Source organism: Corvus hawaiiensis, chromosome 5 (genome assembly GCF_020740725.1).
Source record: "Corvus hawaiiensis isolate bCorHaw1 chromosome 5, bCorHaw1.pri.cur, whole genome shotgun sequence".
NCBI lineage: Eukaryota > Metazoa > Chordata > Aves > Passeriformes > Corvidae > Corvus > Corvus hawaiiensis.
Genome location: NC_063217.1, coordinates 63,743,594 through 63,764,901, shown reverse-complemented (window position 1 = coordinate 63,764,901; position 21,308 = coordinate 63,743,594). Strand labels below are relative to the sequence as shown.

The following is a 21,308-nucleotide window of genomic DNA, read 5'->3' as shown; positions in this document are numbered from 1 at the left end:
GTGAAGGCTCGAATGCAGCAGCAGGGGCAGGGAAAGGAGGGTTTGGGAATCCTGGGGTTTCTCTGGTAGAAAGAAGGCAGCCTAGAGCAGAAAGCCTGCAGTGCTGATGAGATGGCAGCAGCCTCTCTCTCCGTCTGAACGCCGAGCACCCACCACCCACACACCCAGGTGAAAGCGAGTAGCCTCTTGGACCACACTCTCAGTGGCTAGGTCCTTTGTCCTCCCGAAGTACCCAGCAATTTGTTGCCCCAGCAACATATATGGGGAAAATTCCTCAAGAGGGAAAAAAACCAGAAGGGGAACTCCTAAAACCCCAACATTTACATAGCTTAAGTACTTCAGCTAGGTATCTCAGTACTTAAACTGTTGTGCAGAAAGTTTCTGTGGCTATATTGGGATCCACCCGTTTCTGGAATCCTCTTACAAAGTAAAATCTATTAGTATTACATGCATTTAATTGTTGGTTAATCAACAAGATTTCTTTGGATTAAGCCTCCCCCATCCATTTGACAATGATAATTTTAATGTCTACATGTTTAAAATCTGAAATGTTTTGCATTTATCTGCACTATGGAATGGAAGAAGCAAATGGGTCAGCTGGTTACAGACTTGGAGGGGCCTAGGGATGGCCAAGAAGAAGGGAAGAGTTCCTGTGTTTTGGGTCACACTCACTTCAGAAGGATGCTAGTGGTCAGATACATTGTCAAAAGCAGAAGGAACACACACCCTGGGACAGGATATGCACTGCCAAATGCTCTACATCTCTCTATTCTAAAGACGTGGAGGAAATATTTAGTATGACTATAAAGTGATGAAAGAAAAAAAGTGTCTCATCATTTTCTACACTGGTACCCTCTTCAATGAACACTGTGAAATATCAGAGATGCAGAAATTACTTGAGGCCTGTTCCTGAATTAGTGCTATCTCTAGAATCATAGATCAATGGACTGAAGCAGAAAGGGCTTTCATTCAAAGAGAGGAGCAGATTGATCATTCCAAAGTCCAGGGAAGAGTCCTGTTCTGCTGCACAGTGTACATCTGCTGAGTCACCTAGGTAAGAATAATGATGTATCAGACGAAAGAAAAAGGAACAGGAAAGGAAAAGTACACACTAGTGAAATATAGATAGGCTCACCCATTGCCCAGTCACTGTCTGGTTTACCCGGGAATCATAACAGAATCAAACTTTAAGGTGTTGCTGCCTGTTCTGAGCTTCCCCTCCCCCTCCCCAAGACACTTGCCTCTGCCATGTGCTCCGAGCTCCTTTGTTCTAAGTGCGGGCAAAACCAAATGTAACTCAAACTCTTTAGCAGTGTCTGATTGGCCAGTCACCCTGAGTCCGCCCCCAGTCCTCCCCTTTCCCCTTCTCCAAATAAAAGAGACAATCAAGGGAGGCCCCGCCCTCTCTTGGCTCTGCTACCTTTCTGCGAACATCTCTTGTCGTCTGTTTCTTTTGAAAGCTTCTAACTGCGGGAAATGAGCGAGCAGAGAGCTATATTTCTCCCTCTTTGCTTCTGCTGGTGGTATTTGCTTTGCAGCTGATACAGGTACCGATTTTAGAGCTACTAAATGCTAGATTGCCCATGCTACCTCTCTAGGCTGCTCGAGGCTTTCTAAGGCATTGAAATACAAGCGCTAGCCGGTAAAAAGCTGAAAAGATACCTCCTCATTAAGGAGTATGTGAAGCAGTCTGAAATAGTAGATTTTTTAATTTTCCTTTTTTTTAAATTTAGACGACGTTTAATTTAGAAGATGCTCTCCAAGTCTAGAAAGACACATGACAGGAAATCTGAGGGTAGAATGTACAAGTGTGAAGGAAAGTGGGTCTGTTTTAAGACATACCTACCAGATGTTATGAACAAGTCACTCATTTTGAGAGAGTGGGTCCAAATAAGAAAAAAAAAATATCCATGCAGAAAAGAACAGTATGTATGCATTCATGAAAATCAAATGTAGTGAATCAGGGGATATGAGTACAAGTGGGCAGTTGTGGCTGCTTCCTAGGTGGTGATTTTGGATGCAACTTCAGAAGCAGCATTTGCAAATAACGATGGGCATCTGCATAACATGAGCGTCTCAAAATCTGGAAGACAGCCTCAACATGGCTTGTAAGTACCTTAAACTAGTAAGGGGTGAGTGAGAAAGGAAGCAGAGGAAGAAAATAAACACCTAGGACACTTACTGACAAGCATAAACATAGCTTACAGATTAAATTTGTGAGCAACACATTTCATATACTTCTGTCACCACCTTAGGAAACTGTTGTTCTGCAAGTAGGTTACTGTCCCACAGTGTCAGTCAGCCTAGCACTGAACATCCTGTGAATTCACTGGTATGATTAATGCTTTATTAGCATGCACTAAACATGCCACAGTTCCCTCTGTCAAAGTTCATTAAAAGAGAAATGGACTGGCACTTGCCATTTCCTAACAAGGAATGTAGTTTTAAAATGCTGTGGTTTATATACAGTGGGAAACTGCTATGTTGGATGGATTTTAGAATGTTTTGTGTAAGAAAAAGAATTCCTAATACTTTGCACAGAACTTATTGTCTTATTTGAAAAAAAAAATAAAAATCAAAAGGAGTATTTTTGGGTTTGTTTTTAAATGTGTGGCCTAAAAGCAGAAGAATACATTTCCTAAGAATGCACAACGTAGTTTTCTTAGTTCAGAATCTTTTAGTGGCTTACTTACTACACTGCATTGGTTATATCATATACATCCACATTTGCAAAACGTGCATTCAAGTTAGACTCTTGATCAAACCACTGTATAACAAAAGCAGAAGAACACATTAGGACTGCACCTGATGGAAGATCAGCCATTACACCTGCATTGCAACAAGGATCTTACTTACCAACAGTTCTCTCTGTCCCAGATGTTTCTCTGAAAGCAACAGTAACCTTTTTTTACTTGAGTGTTTTTCTGACTTAAAAAAATCCCAAAACTTTTCTATTATTGATACGCAGAAAGTACCAGAGCAAGAGAAGGCACATCTAGAGGATTACACCTTTGGGACAAGGAGTCAGAGAGGTTTTGCCAAGGGGTGCAGACAGCAAAAATGTGTCTCAACCAACTGAACTCTTCCCTCTTTGAAACAGAGCCACTGAAAATTGCAGCTGTGCACTCACAGAGATAAGAAATTAGCACTGTAATAGGAAACAAATTAAGCAGGTGAAGAGCGCTGTTGAATGTTTTGATGTTCTAGCTCAGTTTGTAAGAGCAAGGCTGAACCCTAGATAAAGGAATGGTATTGAAGTCCGCCTCAACCATGCTGCTATAAGCACTGTTATGCTGTTAGTATAAATCGGAGTCATAGCACATGCTGTGGTTTAGCTAAAATACTCCATAAATCCATACTTAACTCAGAGCCATCTTCCTTTTCAGGTCACTATTAAATCACTTTAATTAGAAAACAGTTACACAGTACTTACAGTAATAAAAATTAAACCTACTACCAGGCAGGTTTAGCTACAGTGTTTTAAATCTAAGGATCTACACCCTTCTGCAATTGTGCCCTTGACACAGACCAACTACAAAATCCTGAGCTTCATTTCAGTACCAAGCCTGAAGACATTCTTGGGCATTTATCTACTGCTTTCCTGGCCATCACAAGCAGACAGTGATCTACTGATGTGCTTGTTATCAACAGTCATCAAAACCGGGCCAGCACATGGCTACGTGAACTGATATTATTGCTATAAAGTCAAACAAAAGGCTCAGGAGCAGCTGTAGAAGATGATGTCCCCATACTTCCCCTACCGTCAACCTCCTCTGACAGTTCCTGACATCTATTTTAAAAGGCAGCCAGACAGCTGCTCAGCATTCCACAACCTCTGCTCAACTTGGTAATGAAGTCCTCAGAAAGATGAACTATTTTATAACCAAATTAACTTTTACATTAATGTCCATTACTCCATAATAATAATTCACTCATGGAAATTACTAAACTCCTGGTGGTGTGACGGTTAATTCCATTACATAGCTTTCTTTTAAGCTTTTTTCTTCCTCTGTCTGCTGCTGTTCCTTTATGTTCCTCCTTTTAAAAGAAACATGGTGACAGCAAGAAATGGGTACTTCAACATGGCATCTCCTGTCCAAAGATGTTTATTCACTAGTAAAATATCAGGACACCACCAAAGAAAATGTTTCTCATCATAGCACTCCTAGAAACAAGCAAGCCACAGATAATTCTACAGTGCCTTTAAAGTTATAGAACACAGGTGCATGTTTAAATATGAAGACTCTTAGGGGAAGAAAAAAACAAGATCACACTGTAGACTTCTTTTAAATCCCATCACTGTGTTGGTAAATGAGTCTCCCACGAGCAATCTATGTAAGTCTCCCACAAGCCTGATTCCCAGGTCCTCATGGGAAGCAAAGGGTTTCTGTAAACAATGTAGGTCTTGAGTCCCACATTGTCTTCGTTTATATACACGTGCATAAAGGCAGATACCTGCACCCAAAGACATGTATCTATACCTTCTCTCTCTCCTTCAGAGGCAGAGGCACTGATTAAGGAAATGAATCAAACAAGCCATCTGTCCAAAGGCCCTCCTTTCACAGAGAGCTTTAATGAGCTCTGAAACACTTGCAGAGTGCCTTACTTTTGAGCCTTGGAGTCTTGACTCTGTAGGGCAAGACAAAAAACTCCTCAGGTAACTTGCTCCTTGGTGCCATATGGAGTGGAATGCACTCAGCACCAATACAAGAGCTTGACTCCATAAATTGCAGGGATTGGTGTATCTCAGGAGACAGCCCAACTCCTCCCTGAATCATATGCTCCTTCACCTGGAGGAGTCTTTCTTACTGACTCATTAAAATACAGCTTTTGCTCTGCAACACTTCTGCTAATGGCTTTGATCTAGAGATGAATAACAACTCCACAACATCCATACTCACTTGGCTGCTGTGACAGGCTGTCTAAAACCAGCTAATAATTTACATGGAAAGTGTATCTACCAGAGGGTACCTGTACGGCCAATATAATAGAACAATATTGATACAGGCTCGAGAAGTTAATTACACCAGTCGGATGGGGGCTTCACAGTTCAGACAAGATACAGCCCTTAGGTTCCACAAGCATACAATTTTTAAAAATTCAGAGGTAACAGATTAACAGATTACATAATTGCATATGTTTTTAGAAACTGACCTTCCAAACTATTTTGCTGAAATGCTTCTACCATATATAACATGTCTGAGAACAATAAAAGACATAATAAAGACAAAAGATCAAAATGTTTCCTAGCTTTATCTTCATCATGAGAGCTTCAAAGCATGCTGTTGCATCCCTGAAAGAAGAAAAAAAAAACCCAACTGATCCAGAACCCCCTTGTGATACTCAGGGATCTGGAATGAAACCAGTAAGTCTCTTTACAGAGTATCAAGAATCATAGAATATGCTGAGTTGAAAGGGACCTATCAAGATCATCTAATCCAACCCCTATCCTTGGGCAGGAGAACCCCAAGACCAATAAGGTAAGTTTTGACCTGGTTCTGATCAGTATGAAGCAAGAAATGAGCAGCTCAACACAGTTCTGAAAATGCAAGACGTTTGGTTTTCAACAACGTCTGAAAGCAGCTCTCAATAACTTCACTAACACCAACAGAAAAGCTTAAATAAAACAAAGCAATTAAAAGATCAGAAGAAAAAAACCAAAAAGGAGCATTACATTTATAATTTCTGTAAGCTGCAACAATTCCAGTGCTTGGTGTCATTAGAGTGGTGAATGGTACCGCATCCACTTGGTGGCCATTCACTAGTGGTGTCCCCCAGAACTCACTATTGGGCCGAGTCCAGTCTGGTATCATTATTGCTCTGGATGAGGGGTTCGAGTGCACCCTCGGTAAGCTTGTGGATGATGGTAAGCTCCAGGTTGAGTGGAAATGTTGATCTGCTGGAGGGCAGGAAGGCTCTGCAAAGGGATCTGGACAGGCTGGATCAATGGGCTGAGGCCAATTGTGTGAGGTCCTGCTCTTGGGCTGCAACAACCCCAGGCAGAAACACAGGCTGGGGCAGAGTGGCTGGAAAACTGCCCAGTGGAAAAGGACCTGGGGGTGCTGGTCAACAGCAGCTGAACATGAGCCAGCTGTGCCCAGGTGGCCAAGAAGGCCGATGGCATCCTGGCCTGGATCAGCAATAGTGTGGCCAGCAGGACCAGGGCCGTGATTGTCCCTCTGTACTCAGCACTGATGAGGCCACACCTCGAGTGCTGTGTCCAGTTCTGGGCCCCTCACGACAAGAAAGACATTGAGGTGCTGGAGCGTGTCCAGAGAAGGGCAATGGAGCTGGGAAGGGTCTGAGGGAGTACAAGTCCTGTGAGTGGCAGCTGAGGGAGCTGGGGATGTTCAGTCTGGAGAAAAGGAGGCTCAGGGGGGACCTTATCACTCCCTAAAACTCCCTGACAGGAGGTTGTGGCCAGATGGGGGTCAGTTTCTTCTCCCAGGCAACAAGCAACAGGACAAGAGGAAATAGCCTCAAGCTGCACCAGGAAAAGTTCAGGTTGGACATCAGAAGGAATTTCTTCACGGAAAGGGTTTTTAACATTGAAATGAACTGCCCAGGGAAGAGATGGAGTCACCACCCCTGGAGGTGTTAAAGAAACAACTGGATGTGCCATGGTCTGGTTGACACAGTAGTGATCAGTCAAAGGTTGGACTCAATGATCTCAGAGGTCTTTTCCAGCCTAATTAATTCTGTGATTCTGTGTTTTATGCCCTTTGTCCTGCAAAGTTATATGCATTTTCTTTGCACATAGAAGCTGTCTCACGAGCCAAAAAGTGTGAAACGCAAACTGTAAATTCAGAGAATTCTCATTCAGTGCTTCACAAAACTAGGATTTGATTTTTAGTAAGACTTAGAGGGGTTCTGAATTACAATAAGAAAAAAAAGTATTTGTCAACACCCTTAATTTACAGTCTTTTTCTGAATACAAAATTAAAAAACTAAAGGACAGGTAGATTCTGAACACGCAACACCCTGAAAATAGTGATTCCACTATTCACTTTCACTATTCTGTCTTCAATCAAGGCCAGGGCCGTTTTACATTTTCAAATTAACTGCAAGTAAACATTGTGTTCTAGGAGTACAAACAAAAGATACTCTTAAAGATATTCTTTAAGTAAGTAATTATAGGTGGATTTTTAATTAGTATGTTAAAACTATGTCCAGCACTCTTTAAGAAGCAAAATAAGATGACTGGGAGGGGGTTTTCTTTGGACTTGATTTCTCTTCCTTCTTCCTGTCTTCTACCACAGAATATCAGACACTCACTTATATAACTTCACTTTTTCACATTACCTGATTTGTTTTGATGCAGCTGTTTCATGTAAATAAAACCACTCACATTCCTAAATATTTGAAGACTGTATTTTAAAATTGCTGCTCCCAGGTCTGTCCATTGCATTTTCTTGGATTGCAAGCAACATTTCTTGAACACTAAGTTACTTTTGCTCTTTTCTCTATCAAAAAACCTCTCCAAGAAAGCCCCATGTGCAGCCCTAGAGAAAATAAAGAATAATGATAACAAAAAGCCAGCCAGGATGGATACAATTCTGTTATAGAAAGAAGCTGTAATAGCAGTGTTTGTTCAGCACTTGTCTGATGAAGCAGTGAGAAGTCAGAAGCCTTGCAGCCGAACGATTTCCGCAAAGAGCTCAAGGTTCAGAAGGGACGGCACACAGAGCAAGACGTGTGCACCTGCCAATAACACCTGTGCTGGACTCATTAAAGATTTAACCAGAGAAATCACGTGTGTGCTTAAAAATGGCTGACAACTGCCATGCTTAACACACATCTCAAAAACTTTGGGAAAGGGCAGCAAAATGGAGTTACCTTCAGACGAGGAGGATGGCACATTCACCAATATTTCTTTGGCAGATGATTCAGGTAAGAGACTGCAGTACTCTACTGATACAATGCAAATTCCACAGGCTGAATAACAGCACTGTGGGAGCAGGCAAGTTTGTCCTGATTACCAGGTACAACATATTTTTAGCAAATACCCTCCAGCAAACTTTTTTTAGTTGCATAGTTTGAATAAGGCTTGTGATGAGCTAAGAATTGAGGGTTTGGGGGTATGGTGGCTACCACAGTTTTCATATATTAGCGTATGGTAATACACACTCGTCTTCTGAGCACATAGAGCTTTTACTGGTTAGAGAGACACTGTTACAGAAATATTAACTCAGTAGATACTACTATCAAATAAAATATAGATAATGCTGTATACAGAATAACAAACCTCTGACATACTCTACTGAGAACTCATGAGAAGTGATGCAAGTTAATTGGTAATGGAAATAAGGTGGTATTCTAAAGCCCCTCTGTTAAGCCTTTAATTGTTTTAAAAGAAACTGCAAAAGCAAAGACTGCCTATCCCTCCAGCCCCCTCCTCCCCACTTACAGAATAAAAATTACTTGTAAGGGGAAGTAGGAGAGTCCTACATAGTGGAAAAATGGAGTGAGTTAATATGAATTGACAATAAATTATTTAGAAGGGTGTGGCCAGAGTATCAACTTGATCATGTCAGCATGGCTGCCAAAGAGCTGTGCTAATTCACACTACTAGGGATCTGAAGGGCTTATTTTTGAACAATACGAGCCACATTTCCTTCCCCTCCCTTTTTTTTTTCAGATAAAGAATGTTATTGTGCATGCTGTATTTACCTCCTATATTAAAAAAAAACCAAACAAAAAAACAACCAAAATCCACTAAGTTCATCTTATTTTTAGAACAGAATTTTCTATTAGCAATTCCATATTAGTGTGATGGGGCTGAGCTGGATGTTTGAATGCACTTCGTTTGTACCTCACATAGGGCTACTGACACCAAGATGTGGTTGGCCTGAACTATTCACAAGAAGACAATTTGGCAGAGCCTGGTCCAAGCTGTACAATAATGAAGGGTTCTCCTCACAATGAATCTCACTTTTTTCCTGTAGCAGGGTGTAGAAGAGTAGAGAAAAGGTATCCTATAGGACACTGTTTTGTGACCTGCTGCACAGCTAGTAACATATCAAGAATAGACGGGGGGCAGCATTCAGTGGCATAATCGTCTTATCTTTGCAAAGCATCCAGAAGTAGCTGAGGTAGGGATGACTCCATAATACTGGATGGGTTTCAGTCTGCCCTGTCTCACACAAGGGTGTTTTTGCCATGTAGCTTTCTTAGTCTTTCAGGAGATGTCAAGTCTCTTTCTTCAGAAGGTGAACACCCACCAGCCTCCTCTCCTGCTCTAACCTCAGTACCCTGCAGATTGGAAAATGTTGATATCCTTGAGAAAACAGAGGCACAAGGTTAAAAACTCTCTTATCCAAGCACCAACTGCCAGTGGGTTTCCAAGTCAATGTTGGCATTTGGGGCTTGATACTCAAAGCCAAGCCCTGACAGATGTCACTGCTATAAAAGAGATCTCCTTAGCAACACAGCAAATAGGACTGTACTGCACTGTTGGGGTCCCTTCCCCCCTGCCATGGAGCCCTGGGAGAGGGGCCCAGGGGGGGAGACACGGGTTTCCCTGCCCCTGCTCAGCTTCATTGACTACCATGGATCCACGCAAGGGTTCAATCACTAATACATGTTCTGTTTGATTTTTCATCTCCCACAAGATCTCGTCCCAAAAACACCCCTGACAAGATCCAGGAGGTTCAATATCAAAAAGTAACTCTCGAGAAATATAGGAGAAATTTTTGAAAAGCCAGTTAAAAAAAAGTTCTAGGTCTCCTGGTTCCATTACTTTTTTGTTTTGTTGTTCAAGGATTCCTTTAACTTCTAGGTACATTTCTTTCTGTGGCACAGAGCCCCATTTCCCATGATTCTTCCATAGTCCAGAGAGAATATCCAAACCAAGATGAGAAGAGAGAGGTCTAGAGTGGTTATTTTACTCACGAATTTTCCTCAGGGATCGGTCTCTTGCCCACATTCCTCCACCAGTTTGTCGCAGCGGGGATTACTGCAACAAGCATATTTCAAACCAGGAGTCCCATGGAAACAAAGTATATATGGACAGATTCATGGTAGATGTTTCAGAGATGTTTATTTCTCCAGCCGCATGGCCGGGGCTCAGCTCAGGAACTCCGCAGTCACGGGACCCGAGGGTCCTTGGCGTTATCAGGGAACCCAAACCAACCAATGGGGAATGAAGCTGAGCAGGGGCAGGGAAACCCCGTGTCTCCCCCCCAGGGCCCCTCTCCCAGGGCTCCATGGCAGGGGGGAAGGGACCCCAACACTGCACCTCAGAAACAGAACACTTCAGATTTGCATGACTCTTGACTGAAACAGAACACCCAGGGTCAGAGAAAGCTCATGTTCACAATACAGAGGCTTCCTTATTAAAGATCTGCTACCAGTATTACAGCTTTTCCCCTGGTAGTGAAGAGGTGGGGACCACCACTCAGAAAGTAGAAGTAAAATCAGAATAACTGAAAACAAGTGACATTTTCAGGCAAGCTTATAGCTTGAAGGCACAGAGGGTAAATATAGTAAGATTCACGGTGAACATGATAACCTTGATCCATTTCATCTGGCAGGGGGCAACACCTGGAGGTTAGAAAATGTAAGAAAATTCCTAACCTATAACAGGAAGAGACTATGATAAACTTTGTAGGAAACAGTCTTCCTTAACTCTCCCAGCTGAAGTTAAGACTAATTACAGTAACTCTGGGGCATTGAAGCTAACAAAGAGAGTGGGCCTTATTAGGCTCTAACAGAAAGACTGGAGAATAGCATCAATTCCAGACGAGCAGGGAAGCTAAAAGTCTACACAGTGAGAGAGAGAAAAAGATTCCTTAGGATGGACAAGAGCAAGTTCGAGCAAGGACTAAGGAAACTAGGCTTCCAATACGAAGATCCTAAGTGGACTTTGTCTGTGAATGACAATGTTTTACATGCAAGTGTTCCTGAATTAAATATTAAAAAGGTTCACAAAGGTGCACTGGTTTTAATGAACTTCAGCACATTTGTTACTGCATAAAATTTTCTCCCCATTTCTTAAAACATACTGGAAAGATACTAAACAAGCAAGTAGAACAACATGCTATATACATACAATCTGAAGGATAATCAGAATACAGCCTTCGTATCAAACTTTCTATGGTACAGTGAAAAGCCATTGTTTCAAAGTAACAGGGGTTACTGAGCCTCATTAACCAAGCACAAGCCATGAATATTTAATAGCTATTGCTCTTTCAAAACAGCAGTGTCTTTCTATTTGTTAAGTATGCGGGTATTAAAAATAAAACACTTCCATGTAAATCAAGACAAACACAAAATGGTAGCAACATAGAAACTTTCTGGTAAGTATTTTAATGGCAATAGTAACAGCACATGAAATCAAGGAAAACATTTGTGAAAATATTTTCACCATTAATGAAAGAAGTACCTTTCAATTTAAAAACTCACAGCACTAGATAAAGTTCCCTCAAAAAATTACCTACCCAAACAAAGCACAGAGGAAATTAAACCAAAAGTAAAACAAAACAGTGAAATGCTGTCCAACATCTGCAAAAATGTCTTTATTGTACTTCCAATCAATGTTAAATAAGCAGATCAAGGCCCTCTTTCCTCATTGTAGAGTACCTAGAAATTATCTTACTCTTTTTTCAAATATGCTTTACAGAAAGCCAACATTAGTGACTACATTTCTCATGTAAACCCATCCTTTTAAAAGCAGATACAAACCCTTAATTTATAGAAAGACAAAGCAGTTTTTCATCTCATTAAGTTACTAGTAAAGCTTTATGGAACCTTGCTAGATATCCTTCCACAAAATCTGGTGGCAAACCTATAGCTGATGATTACAAGGAGGATCAAACAGTTAAGAGGATAATGTTATGTAACATATGTTGGTATTCACAGCCCAAAGCTGCAAAGAGCTCAGTTCCTCAGTGTTGCAGCGGGGATTACTGCAACAAGCATATTTCAAACCAGGAGTCCCGTGGAAAGGAAGTATATATGGACAGATTTGTGGTAGATGTTTCAGAGATGTTTATTTCTCCAGCCGCATGGCCGGGGCTCAGCTCAGGAACTCCGCAGTCACGGGACTCGAGGGTCCTTGGCCACACCGGGGAACCCAAACCAACCAATGGGAAACAAAGGTGACCAGGGGCAGGGAAACCCCGTGTCTCCCCTCAGGGCCCCTCTCCCAGGGCTCCATGGCAGAGGAGGGACCCCAACACCTCAGTCTATTTAAAAATGCATTTTTGCGGAGTCAGTAGAAATGAGAACTTTTGCACTCATGCTCAATCTCACAAAGGATAGGATGCTATATGTTGACTATATAGCCGTATGTAGCTATATGAAGGCAGACCTCTTCAGGGATAAAGAGAAATTATGACTTTCTGAGGCTTGCTTTTTGTACACTTTCTAAAGAGACTGCCTTTTTTCATTCCAACTGTATGTTCACAGGTCACATCATCTGATGAGGTCCCATTCTCAGTACCTAAGGCAAAACCAAGACATGCACAATAAGTACGGACACAGAGGAGTTAGAACAATGTAAGCCAAAGTATTTGCTCATTTTGTATAAACTGACTTAGTTGGAAAAAGCACAATCTAAGAAACACTCAAATTCTGCATTTAACAGAAGACCCTAATAGTAAATTTGCACAAGGATATGCACTAAGCTACAGAAGCTTTTTGAGGTTGCTCTGAAAGAATAATAAGAATTGCAGAGAATTTGGTGTAGAGCAACATTAAGTGAAAAAAAACCCGTCCTCAGAGTCTGTTATTTCTGCAGAGAAACAAAAGGATGAAGATTTGATGTAAATGGTCTCATGAGTTAGCATTGCAAGGAAAAAGACTTAAGCCACTTGTGTTCATTTTTATCTTTTGCTTTGTGGCAATAATTAGTCAAAGGAGCAAACAGTACAGTTCGAATAGCAAAGTCATCTCAGAAATACGCTCAATGCCTTCCTCTGTTAGTGAAAAAGAGAATACATTTCTATTGTAGTGGTGAACAGTGAAGCCTCTGTCATCAGTCAGCTTACGCAAATGCCTCTGCTGCCTGGAATGTCGCCAAAAGGGAAGTCAGAGGCCTTTTGGTTTGCACTGTGTGCCATGGAAAAAACGGGATGTAAAACAGAGTTTTAGAAATAAAACATCTGAAAATGTTTGTAGTTAGCAGCAATGACTGAGAGTCAGAGTGCAGAGCAATAAAATCCTCTCCTCTCAGTTTGTACCTGTACATGAATTCAGGCAAACTATTAATGATACTTTATATCCTAGGGAGATTGTTGTATTTTAAACAAAAATTGCTCTTTCAGTGAAACTGAATAAATTAATTCATTTTGCCAGTGACATCAGCTACTTTTAGAAAATCTGACTAGAACTTAGGATACAAATAAGTACAGATAGTTGCATTTATAAACTGAAACTTGTTCCTATAGATTTAATATAATGACAATATTATGAATGCCTCCTCTGATTTAACTAAACGCCTTAGAAAATAGCCTGTAGCACTGTCTGGGGTTGTTGTGCCCCAAGTGCAGGACCTGTCAGACCAACACTCTCACCCAATTTGGTGTCATAATATGCATAGGTGCCTTCCCTGTGGCACATTCTATGATATAAAAGGAATCTGATTGTTGGAGATATATCCTAAGTCCCTAAAGCTTTACATTTAAAGTGCACAAAAATTTAAATTGATAATGTATTATGCAAATGCAAGACAGGTGAGGTGAGGAATTTGAAAAGCCATGTGATACGTTAAGCTTCTGGTTTCTTGGTTGATTTCTCATACAACAATACTTTGGGCTGTGGATACTTTATCCTGTTATATACTGGGTTTGGGCATTTTTGCATTTGTGTTTTGGGGTTCTTGAGTGTGCGCATGTTTTTTGGTGTTTGTTTAAAAGTAGTGGTGCATTGGATATTTAGAATTCTGGAGTTTCCTTCTTTGCAGCGGAAAATAGAGGAAGGGTTAGGAATGCACGCCTTTTTAAGGGAACACAGGATGATCTAGGCATTCTCTCTGCGGAATTTACACCCAGCAGTATCAATCCAAATGTTTTGGTCCCTGGACCGTTCTATGCTAACCTCATAACACACAGCACTCTGTGGACTAAGAATGCTGTCTGCTCTCTCTGCTGATAACCTCTCTGCAATGCCAACAGTAAAAGCTCAGAACAACAGCTTTCTTGAAAGTAAAACCAAAAAAACCTCTCACAGAGGCTGACTTCTGAAAAGGAGTTGATCCTGGTGCTCATGCTCAAACATCAGAGTTCAGAATCAGAAGAAAGTACTACAGTGAGAAACCACAACCAGGCAAAGCAGAATGAACCCCCAACAGCACACATACCAAAAAGGAAACAGGAGGTAAACCAGCAGCTCTTGAAATTACTACTGTTTTGGCTACAACAGCACAGGAACCAATATCTCTGGTTTTCATTCTGTCCCATAATTTAACATCAAGGATTTCCCCCGTATGCTCATTTTGGGACAGTTTCAACAATAATCTCCACCTATAATGCAGCAAGAAAAGTGGAATTTCTGCAGCAGAGAGGAGCATTTCCTCAAGATCAGCCTACAATAATTATTCCCCCTCTTACAGCATGAAAACATAGCACATTCTTCACCAGGTAAGCAAGGTCTCCATCCATCTGCATACACCTGGAGAATCTGGCCATAATTTTTTCCCCGTTAATCAAAGTGCTGGAGATTGTCTCATTAGAAAGAATTAGGAGAACCTGTTGATTGCCAGGTTTGCCACATGGCCAGTGCAGCAAGCAAGATCAAAACAGTTCAAGCACCTGGCATTTTAAAAACAGCAATGAAGGAAACTTTCTAACAAGCTCCTGAAGCCCAGCTACCACCTGAGAGGACTGCTTGCAAGAAATAAGGAGGATTGCTGTGTTAAAAATGCCTTTTGTAGGGACAGTGATATGCTTTTAAGTGAACTAGCTAGTGGAACTGGAAACAGACTCATTTTCCAGTACAGACGGACAGCAAGACTCTAATTGCAGTACGTTTTTAGACCTTGGATAGCATTCAGTCTAATCTGAACTTAACTGATTGTAAGGTTAAAAAATGTCATTGACACAATAATAATACTGTGGAGGCAGCCAGAAGATGAAGATGTTAGAAATATACACTTTTTGAAGTGTATTTAAAAATATAGTAGAGGGCTCACTTCCCAAATGCCTTTATCTTCCTGAGTGTCTGCACAGCACTGAATTATTTATTTATAACCAGATATATTACTGCAATTTACAGATGCAATATGAATATATTTCACTGCAACATATGGTTCAAACTACATAGTACTACAGGTTATGCAATGCAATCACTTCAGTGAAGCCAGTAAAATTATCTCGGGTCATGAATGTTTTTCATTCCTTTGCTGTGGCTCATAGACTGTGCTATGAGGTCAAAGCGAGGACCATGTGTAGCATGTTCTGCAAGGGTTATTCCCTCCAGGGAACCAGGGAAAGAACAAAGACACAGGAGTGTTGTTTTGGAGCTACTGAGCCATTAGATGAGAGCGACTCCGTGAAGTTACTTAGGTTCTTACGTGATGTGATCTCAGTGCTGTGAGACCCAGAGGCACGGAGCTAAATTACAAGTTTCTTACTGTGGACACTGCTGTGAAAAAGGCTACTGATGTGCCAGACTGGAAACAGCTGGGCACTGAACTGGGGCCTGCTAGACTCCGGCTAAGGGGCTCCTCTCTCCCAAAGCTCCACATACGAGCACCTGGGAGTCAACAGCAGCCATACACATGCTGCTTTCTCGGACCTTCCTCAGGCTTTCCCAACATACCTACATCTGAAGGGGTTACGCACCAGGGAACAAATGCCTTTTCTTAATTTCTTCTAAACACTACTCAGAGCGACCAACCACTGAGGACCGCTGCTTTGAACACTGGCGTATGAGCACAGAACGCATTAATCAGAAACATCATCTTACTTGGTACTCAGCGGGATATGACGGGAGGGGGCCGGGTACGACTGCAGCAGCCTGTGAGGGGACATAGCTGTGACGCGCGGTCCCGCATTCGTCCGCACCGCCCTGTGACGAGAGGCGATGCCGCTCGTGCCTCTTCGCGCGCCCGGCCCCGCCCCGCCCCGCGCGCGGCGCAAGCGCGTTGGGAGCGTAGAGCGGGCCGGGCCGGGCCGGGCCGGGGCGCAGCCCGCGGGAGGCGGCGGCAGCGGGGCAGGTGCGGGGCAGGTGCGGGGCGGGTGGGAGTGGGCGCGAGGCCGACCCAGGTTGGAGCTGCATGGTGGGGTGTGCGGGCAGGGCCGCGGGGCTGCCGGCCGGGTCCTGCGGGGACACCCCTCTGCAGTGCTGCCACCCCCCCGGCCTGTTACCGCACCTGCCGCGTTCTGCAGCGCGAGATGGAAACGGGCGGGGTGGGGGGATGCGAGGGGCGTGACCCCCGTCCCGCAGGCCCGTGCACTGGCCAGGAGTGGGAGTTGGGAGGAGGGGGGGGCCGACGACAATGCGGGGCCCTTCCTCTTCGGCATTCAGGAATAGCCACTTCTGGAATAACCCATTCCAGAATGATCGGAGCTGAGAAGGCGGCGATTACATAATTAAAACAGCGATATTTCATGCTTTGCAGTAATCTAGATCAGTTATTTTTGTAAACAGAGGCACAGTTATTCAACGAATCATAGGTATGCATGGCATGAGGCCTAGGAAAAATAATTAAAGAATGGTGAAGAAGGTTGCTCTGCCTTAGACTAAAGCACTGGTCTTTCAGAATTAAAAAAATGCATCTAAAATCCAAATGTAACAGAAGTTCCAATAATTGCTACCTCTCTTGTTTTTTGTTTTTCATTTTTTTTTTCTTTAAGCAGAGTATCGCTCAAGAAAACTCTCTTCAAAAGTGGAAAGAGCCCCTACTACAATGATGAACGCTGACATGGATGGTATAAATTCTTAATGTTCTTGTTCTTCATTGCTATTCTATTTTGTATAATTTCTAACTGTTAACAGAGGTTGCACTAAAACTCTCCTGATTTATTGCAGCTGTTGAGGCTGAGAATCAGGTGGAATTAGAAGAGAAAACACGGCTTATTAATCAAGTTTTGGAACTGCAGCACACACTTGAAGGTTAGCAGCTTGACACATCAGATTTTTTTACAAGTACACAGTAATAAGTAAGAGAACCTGAGTGCTCTGCCCTTAGTCACAGTGTCCAGAAGTATGTTACTTAAAGCAGTTGAAGGTACAAAACTAAGGTCTTAGAAATAGTTTTTTTCTTCCGCTTTATGCAACATTACGTTTGCTCAACCTTGGTAATACACAGCAAGTAGAACGGGTGATACATCTAATGTGTCCAGGCTTATTAGAAGACACACATCTGAGGCTGCTCATCACTGAACTCTTGTTTCTCAGTAAACTAGTTTGCAATAGCTTAATTCAAAAATTCAAGAAAGTAATAAACTTACAGACTAGCAGTAAGTTTAACAAGTGGGTCAAAATACTGTGCTACAAAATAATATAGGAAAAATGGCCTTTAGGTAAAACTTGAGTAGGAGAATGTTTTATAACATAATACCCTATGGTAATGTTTTCTGCATTAAAGGTGTGGCTAGTCTGATGTAGGCCCGTATAACGTATTCATTATTGTATGCAATAGTGTCTAATATTTTTCTTATAATATCACCTTCGCAGATCTCTCAGCACGCGTAGATGCTGTTAAGGAAGAAAACTTGAAACTGAAATCAGAAAACCAAGTTCTTGGACAGTATATAGAAAATCTGATGTCAGCATCTAGTGTTTTCCAAACAACTGACACAAAAAGCAAAAGGAAGTAAGGGTTGACTCACAGATTATGTCATTGTATTGCTGCTGTCTTTTTTTTTTGTTTTAACTGGCATAGGCTATATAAGCTAAAATACTTCAGTTTGTGGCTTACTGGATTCTCAAAGATTATAAAGTTTGGTAATAAACAGAATTAAGAGCATTATCATGAACAGGAGACAGAAGTTTGTGTATTAAGATTAAGCAATGTGCAAATGTAGTGTAGATAATTACAAAATTTTCATATTTGTTTTAAAAATGAGCATACCTTGTTAAAAAGCAGATTCAGTTTGTCAGGTTAAACAAAGGTCTGTTGGCACTCTGATGTCTTAGAGTAGAATTCTCGACTAGCCAAGAAATAGTTACAATATTGTGTTGAAACCCCATTTGATAAAAATATTCAGAGTTTAATTGCATCACTTTTTTCACCTGAGATGTGCTTACTGTGTAGTACCGTTCATAGCTCTACAAAACAAAAACCTATAAACTGGTTCAGCATTTCTGTGAAGTAGAAACAGTATGACATTGTTTGCAGGGCTTGCATACAGAAAAACACCTCAGATTTTTTGGGAAGGGGGAGAGTAAGAGAGGAGGAACAAGGGCAAGCAACTTAATCAGGGAAATACCAAACTGATGCAGTATCATCAGTGTGCTGTACTATGTGCACTTGAAACTATTGCCACTTTCCCATTTCCCTGAAGAATGATTAGGCACATCATCACAATGTATGATCTTCTGAAGTTCTTCTGTTGTGTGATGAAAAGTTAAGTAAAAACCTGAGTGATAAACTCTCCATAAAGAGGTCAGCAGTGCTCTGCATGTTTGTGAACAATCTGCAGTGAGGAACTGAGAACTAGTCTTTCCTTCTCACCTTTTACTTTCTTCCTGAAGTGCCAAACCTCTCATTGCTTCAGGCCTCAGAGCAGCTGTTTTCCTGCCTCAGAGCCTAAGCTTGTGAAGTGCTTTTTGAGGCTCTGCATAAAAGCATCTAGGGGAGAAGCATGCAGTGGAACAAAGGTGGATTTTGCCTCTCAAAACTGTGCTGCTCTGAGCAATGCCTGGTGTCAAGGTGCTGTTTTTTACTGGCTTGGCTGTTAGCAGGTTTTGTAGGGGGGCTCAGCCCAGATTAGGGGTCTGAGCACTTCCCACAGAGGCAGCATGTCCAGCATAATCAGTATTAAAGGAAAACAGAAGCTGAAATACAAACAAGTATGTAAATTTTAGCAGTACTTAGTTGCATCTGTTTCATCTTGCCCTACAGCAGCACTGCAGATTTATTTATGGACGTTAGCTAGGACTGAGTTCTTGCTTCAGTAATGAAGCCATTTTACTTGACCTTTTGAAAGGAAACCACTAGTTCAAGGATCTCTCTCAAGCATGGTGTGAATGAGTAAGTGTAATAGAAGAGTAAATCCCTCTCAAATTCCAAGTTTCTTAGCAGCTAGGCACTGCTGTGTCTCAAGTGTAAGTTGACATTGTGAGGCTCCCCCTCCCAAAGGTGAGGCTTCCCATTTCTCCCCATTTGAAATGGTTGTACAATGCTCATGGGAGTCAAAAGACTCTAAACAAAGTCAAAAGACTGCAAACAAAGCACTAATAGCACAGTCTTGAGGGCTGTTTACAAGTCTGCGTCAAGAAACCCAATGATGAAAAATGGATGATGATACCATTTGTGTCATGGAGTCCTTGTCAACATCTAAACTTAATTTTAATCTTCTATGGACTACTTTCACACATTACTGGAACTCTAAATTAATCCAAGAACTGCTAGCAGGTAGAGTAGATCACACGGCTAGTCCAGAGTTTGAGCATTAAAGGAAGAACAATCACAGCAAGCACTTGACTTCTAAAGATTGCATTGCATTACAGCCATCGTAGCTTTAAAGCCATGTCACTGCCATCTCCATCTGCACTGTAGGAGATCATCTGGTAACACAGCATGTGCTTGTTAGACTTCAGCAATTCCCAGGATAAAGTAATCTTAAAATCATGGTTTGGTATTGTAGATTGGATAGTGGTATTTTATCCATCAGTGTGTATATAGCAGTTATTTCATCTCCATGCCATTTTACATCCCACTGCTGTGGCCTTCATTTAACTTATGAACATTTTAAAGATGTTGTATTTCTGACTTTACACCAAATAAAAACTTTTCATTTGTCTCGATTAGTTTGGTTTAACATTTGTAAACCCTAAAACTTCTCATAACTATCTGTAGTCAAAAGGTGAAAAAGCAGTAGGGTTAGTGATCATCTTAATGGTTTCTACATAGATGAGCTCTCTGAAAAACTAGATGTAATTGAGATTAAACCTGGGTTAGTGAATCTAGTTTTAGCAAAGCTTCAGTTCCTGATTCACTTGCTATTTTCAGCCATGAATCGTACATTTCTATCTACTTTTCTGTTCTTGCTAAAGTAAAAAGGTTTGCTAGACTGCATCCAGTCTTGTCAAAAATCTACAACTTGCACTTCTCTGTGTGGGAGACTGTCAAGCCAAGTTAGAAATGTTACTTTTTCCTACACTGTTAGTGGGCTTTACATTAGAGAGAAACCAGAATTACTTCATCATGCCTTCATGAATGTGGGTGCCAACGGAAGAGTAGCTTCAGTTGTAACTAAATAAAAGGGCCTCAGTACTACTTGGCCTTCCCTGCATGTAAAAAGTGTTCAGTCTGGGATCTGGCATCCTCAGTAAGAGCTCTTTTACCAAGCTACAACGTAGACAGTGGGAGTGCCGGCTGTGGAGGTCTTGCTACGCATGCAGTTCCAAAGATGACTGACAGTTTTAATAGCAAGACATGCTGGAACTGAAAATCATTATTTTGTTAATTTTAAAGCTCTTTCAAACAGCCATATATCAAGATTGAGTATTTTTCTGAAATACCTGTTCAGATAAAAATGGACAATGCACAGGAAGTGTGGGTGAAATCTCACTGTTACATTGTATCAATCAAGGGATTGCCCTTTTGCCTGGCTTTCTACATCTAGAGTCTCAAATCCCCAACATCTCTGGTATTTCTCCTCTAATTACCAGCATAAATCTCGATCTGAGTAAGCTGATATGCTTACTCAGGATGTATACTATCTCTAGGTTCTAGGTGATCAAAGTTGATGGGGTGTCAATCACTACTTTAGGGGAACTTTCAAGTTCAAAATACTAAGGGAAGATGAGCATCCCCCATGGGGTGACCAATCCCATGGGGCAACTAAATCACATCAAAGAAACTATAGTAACTAGAGTAACTATATCGTATCAGAGAAAAAAAAAACCTCTAAAACCCCTAAGCAAACAAACAAACCAGACCCCCAGAACAACATCCAAATGCTGTAACAATTCCAAACGACTTTTATCAGGCTCAGACATAATTAATTTAAAAGATGAGCTGAAATGCTCTGTGACAGCTCACAGTAACTGTTACTAGCAGGATACCACACTGGTAACAGCTTCCATCTATTGCTGAAGAGTAATCTGGAGCCTTCATTTCTTACCTTTGCATGGAGACCTTAAATAAAGAGGTGGGAACTTGCAGTTAACTTAAAAAAAGACACAAAAAGCCCCAA

The 21,308-nt window shown here is 41.6% G+C and overlaps 1 protein-coding gene across 1 annotated transcript; it reads left to right on the top strand.

Annotated features, from left to right (window-relative positions):
- The first annotated feature begins 16,053 nt into the window (after positions 1–16,053).
- Positions 16,054–19,914, top strand: SCOC (short coiled-coil protein). Its single transcript, XM_048304912.1, has 4 exons — positions 16,054–16,156; positions 16,800–16,871; positions 16,972–17,055; positions 17,620–19,914. Exons 2-4 carry the CDS (start codon positions 16,850–16,852, stop codon positions 17,760–17,762), a joined length of 249 nt encoding a protein of 82 aa, XP_048160869.1. The 5' UTR covers positions 16,054–16,156; positions 16,800–16,849; the 3' UTR covers positions 17,763–19,914.
- The last annotated feature ends 1,394 nt before the right edge of the window (positions 19,915–21,308 follow it).

Bases quoted from the DNA above. Each gene is read 5' to 3' on its own strand.
- SCOC (XM_048304912.1), top strand. From the start codon at position 16,850: ATGATGAACGCTGACATGGATG. The intron at 16,872-16,971 runs GTATAAATTCTT...GATTTATTGCAG, and splicing joins GATGAACGCTGACATGGATG to CTGTTGAGGCTGAGAATCAG. The intron at 17,056-17,619 runs GTTAGCAGCTTG...TCACCTTCGCAG, and splicing joins ACTGCAGCACACACTTGAAG to ATCTCTCAGCACGCGTAGAT.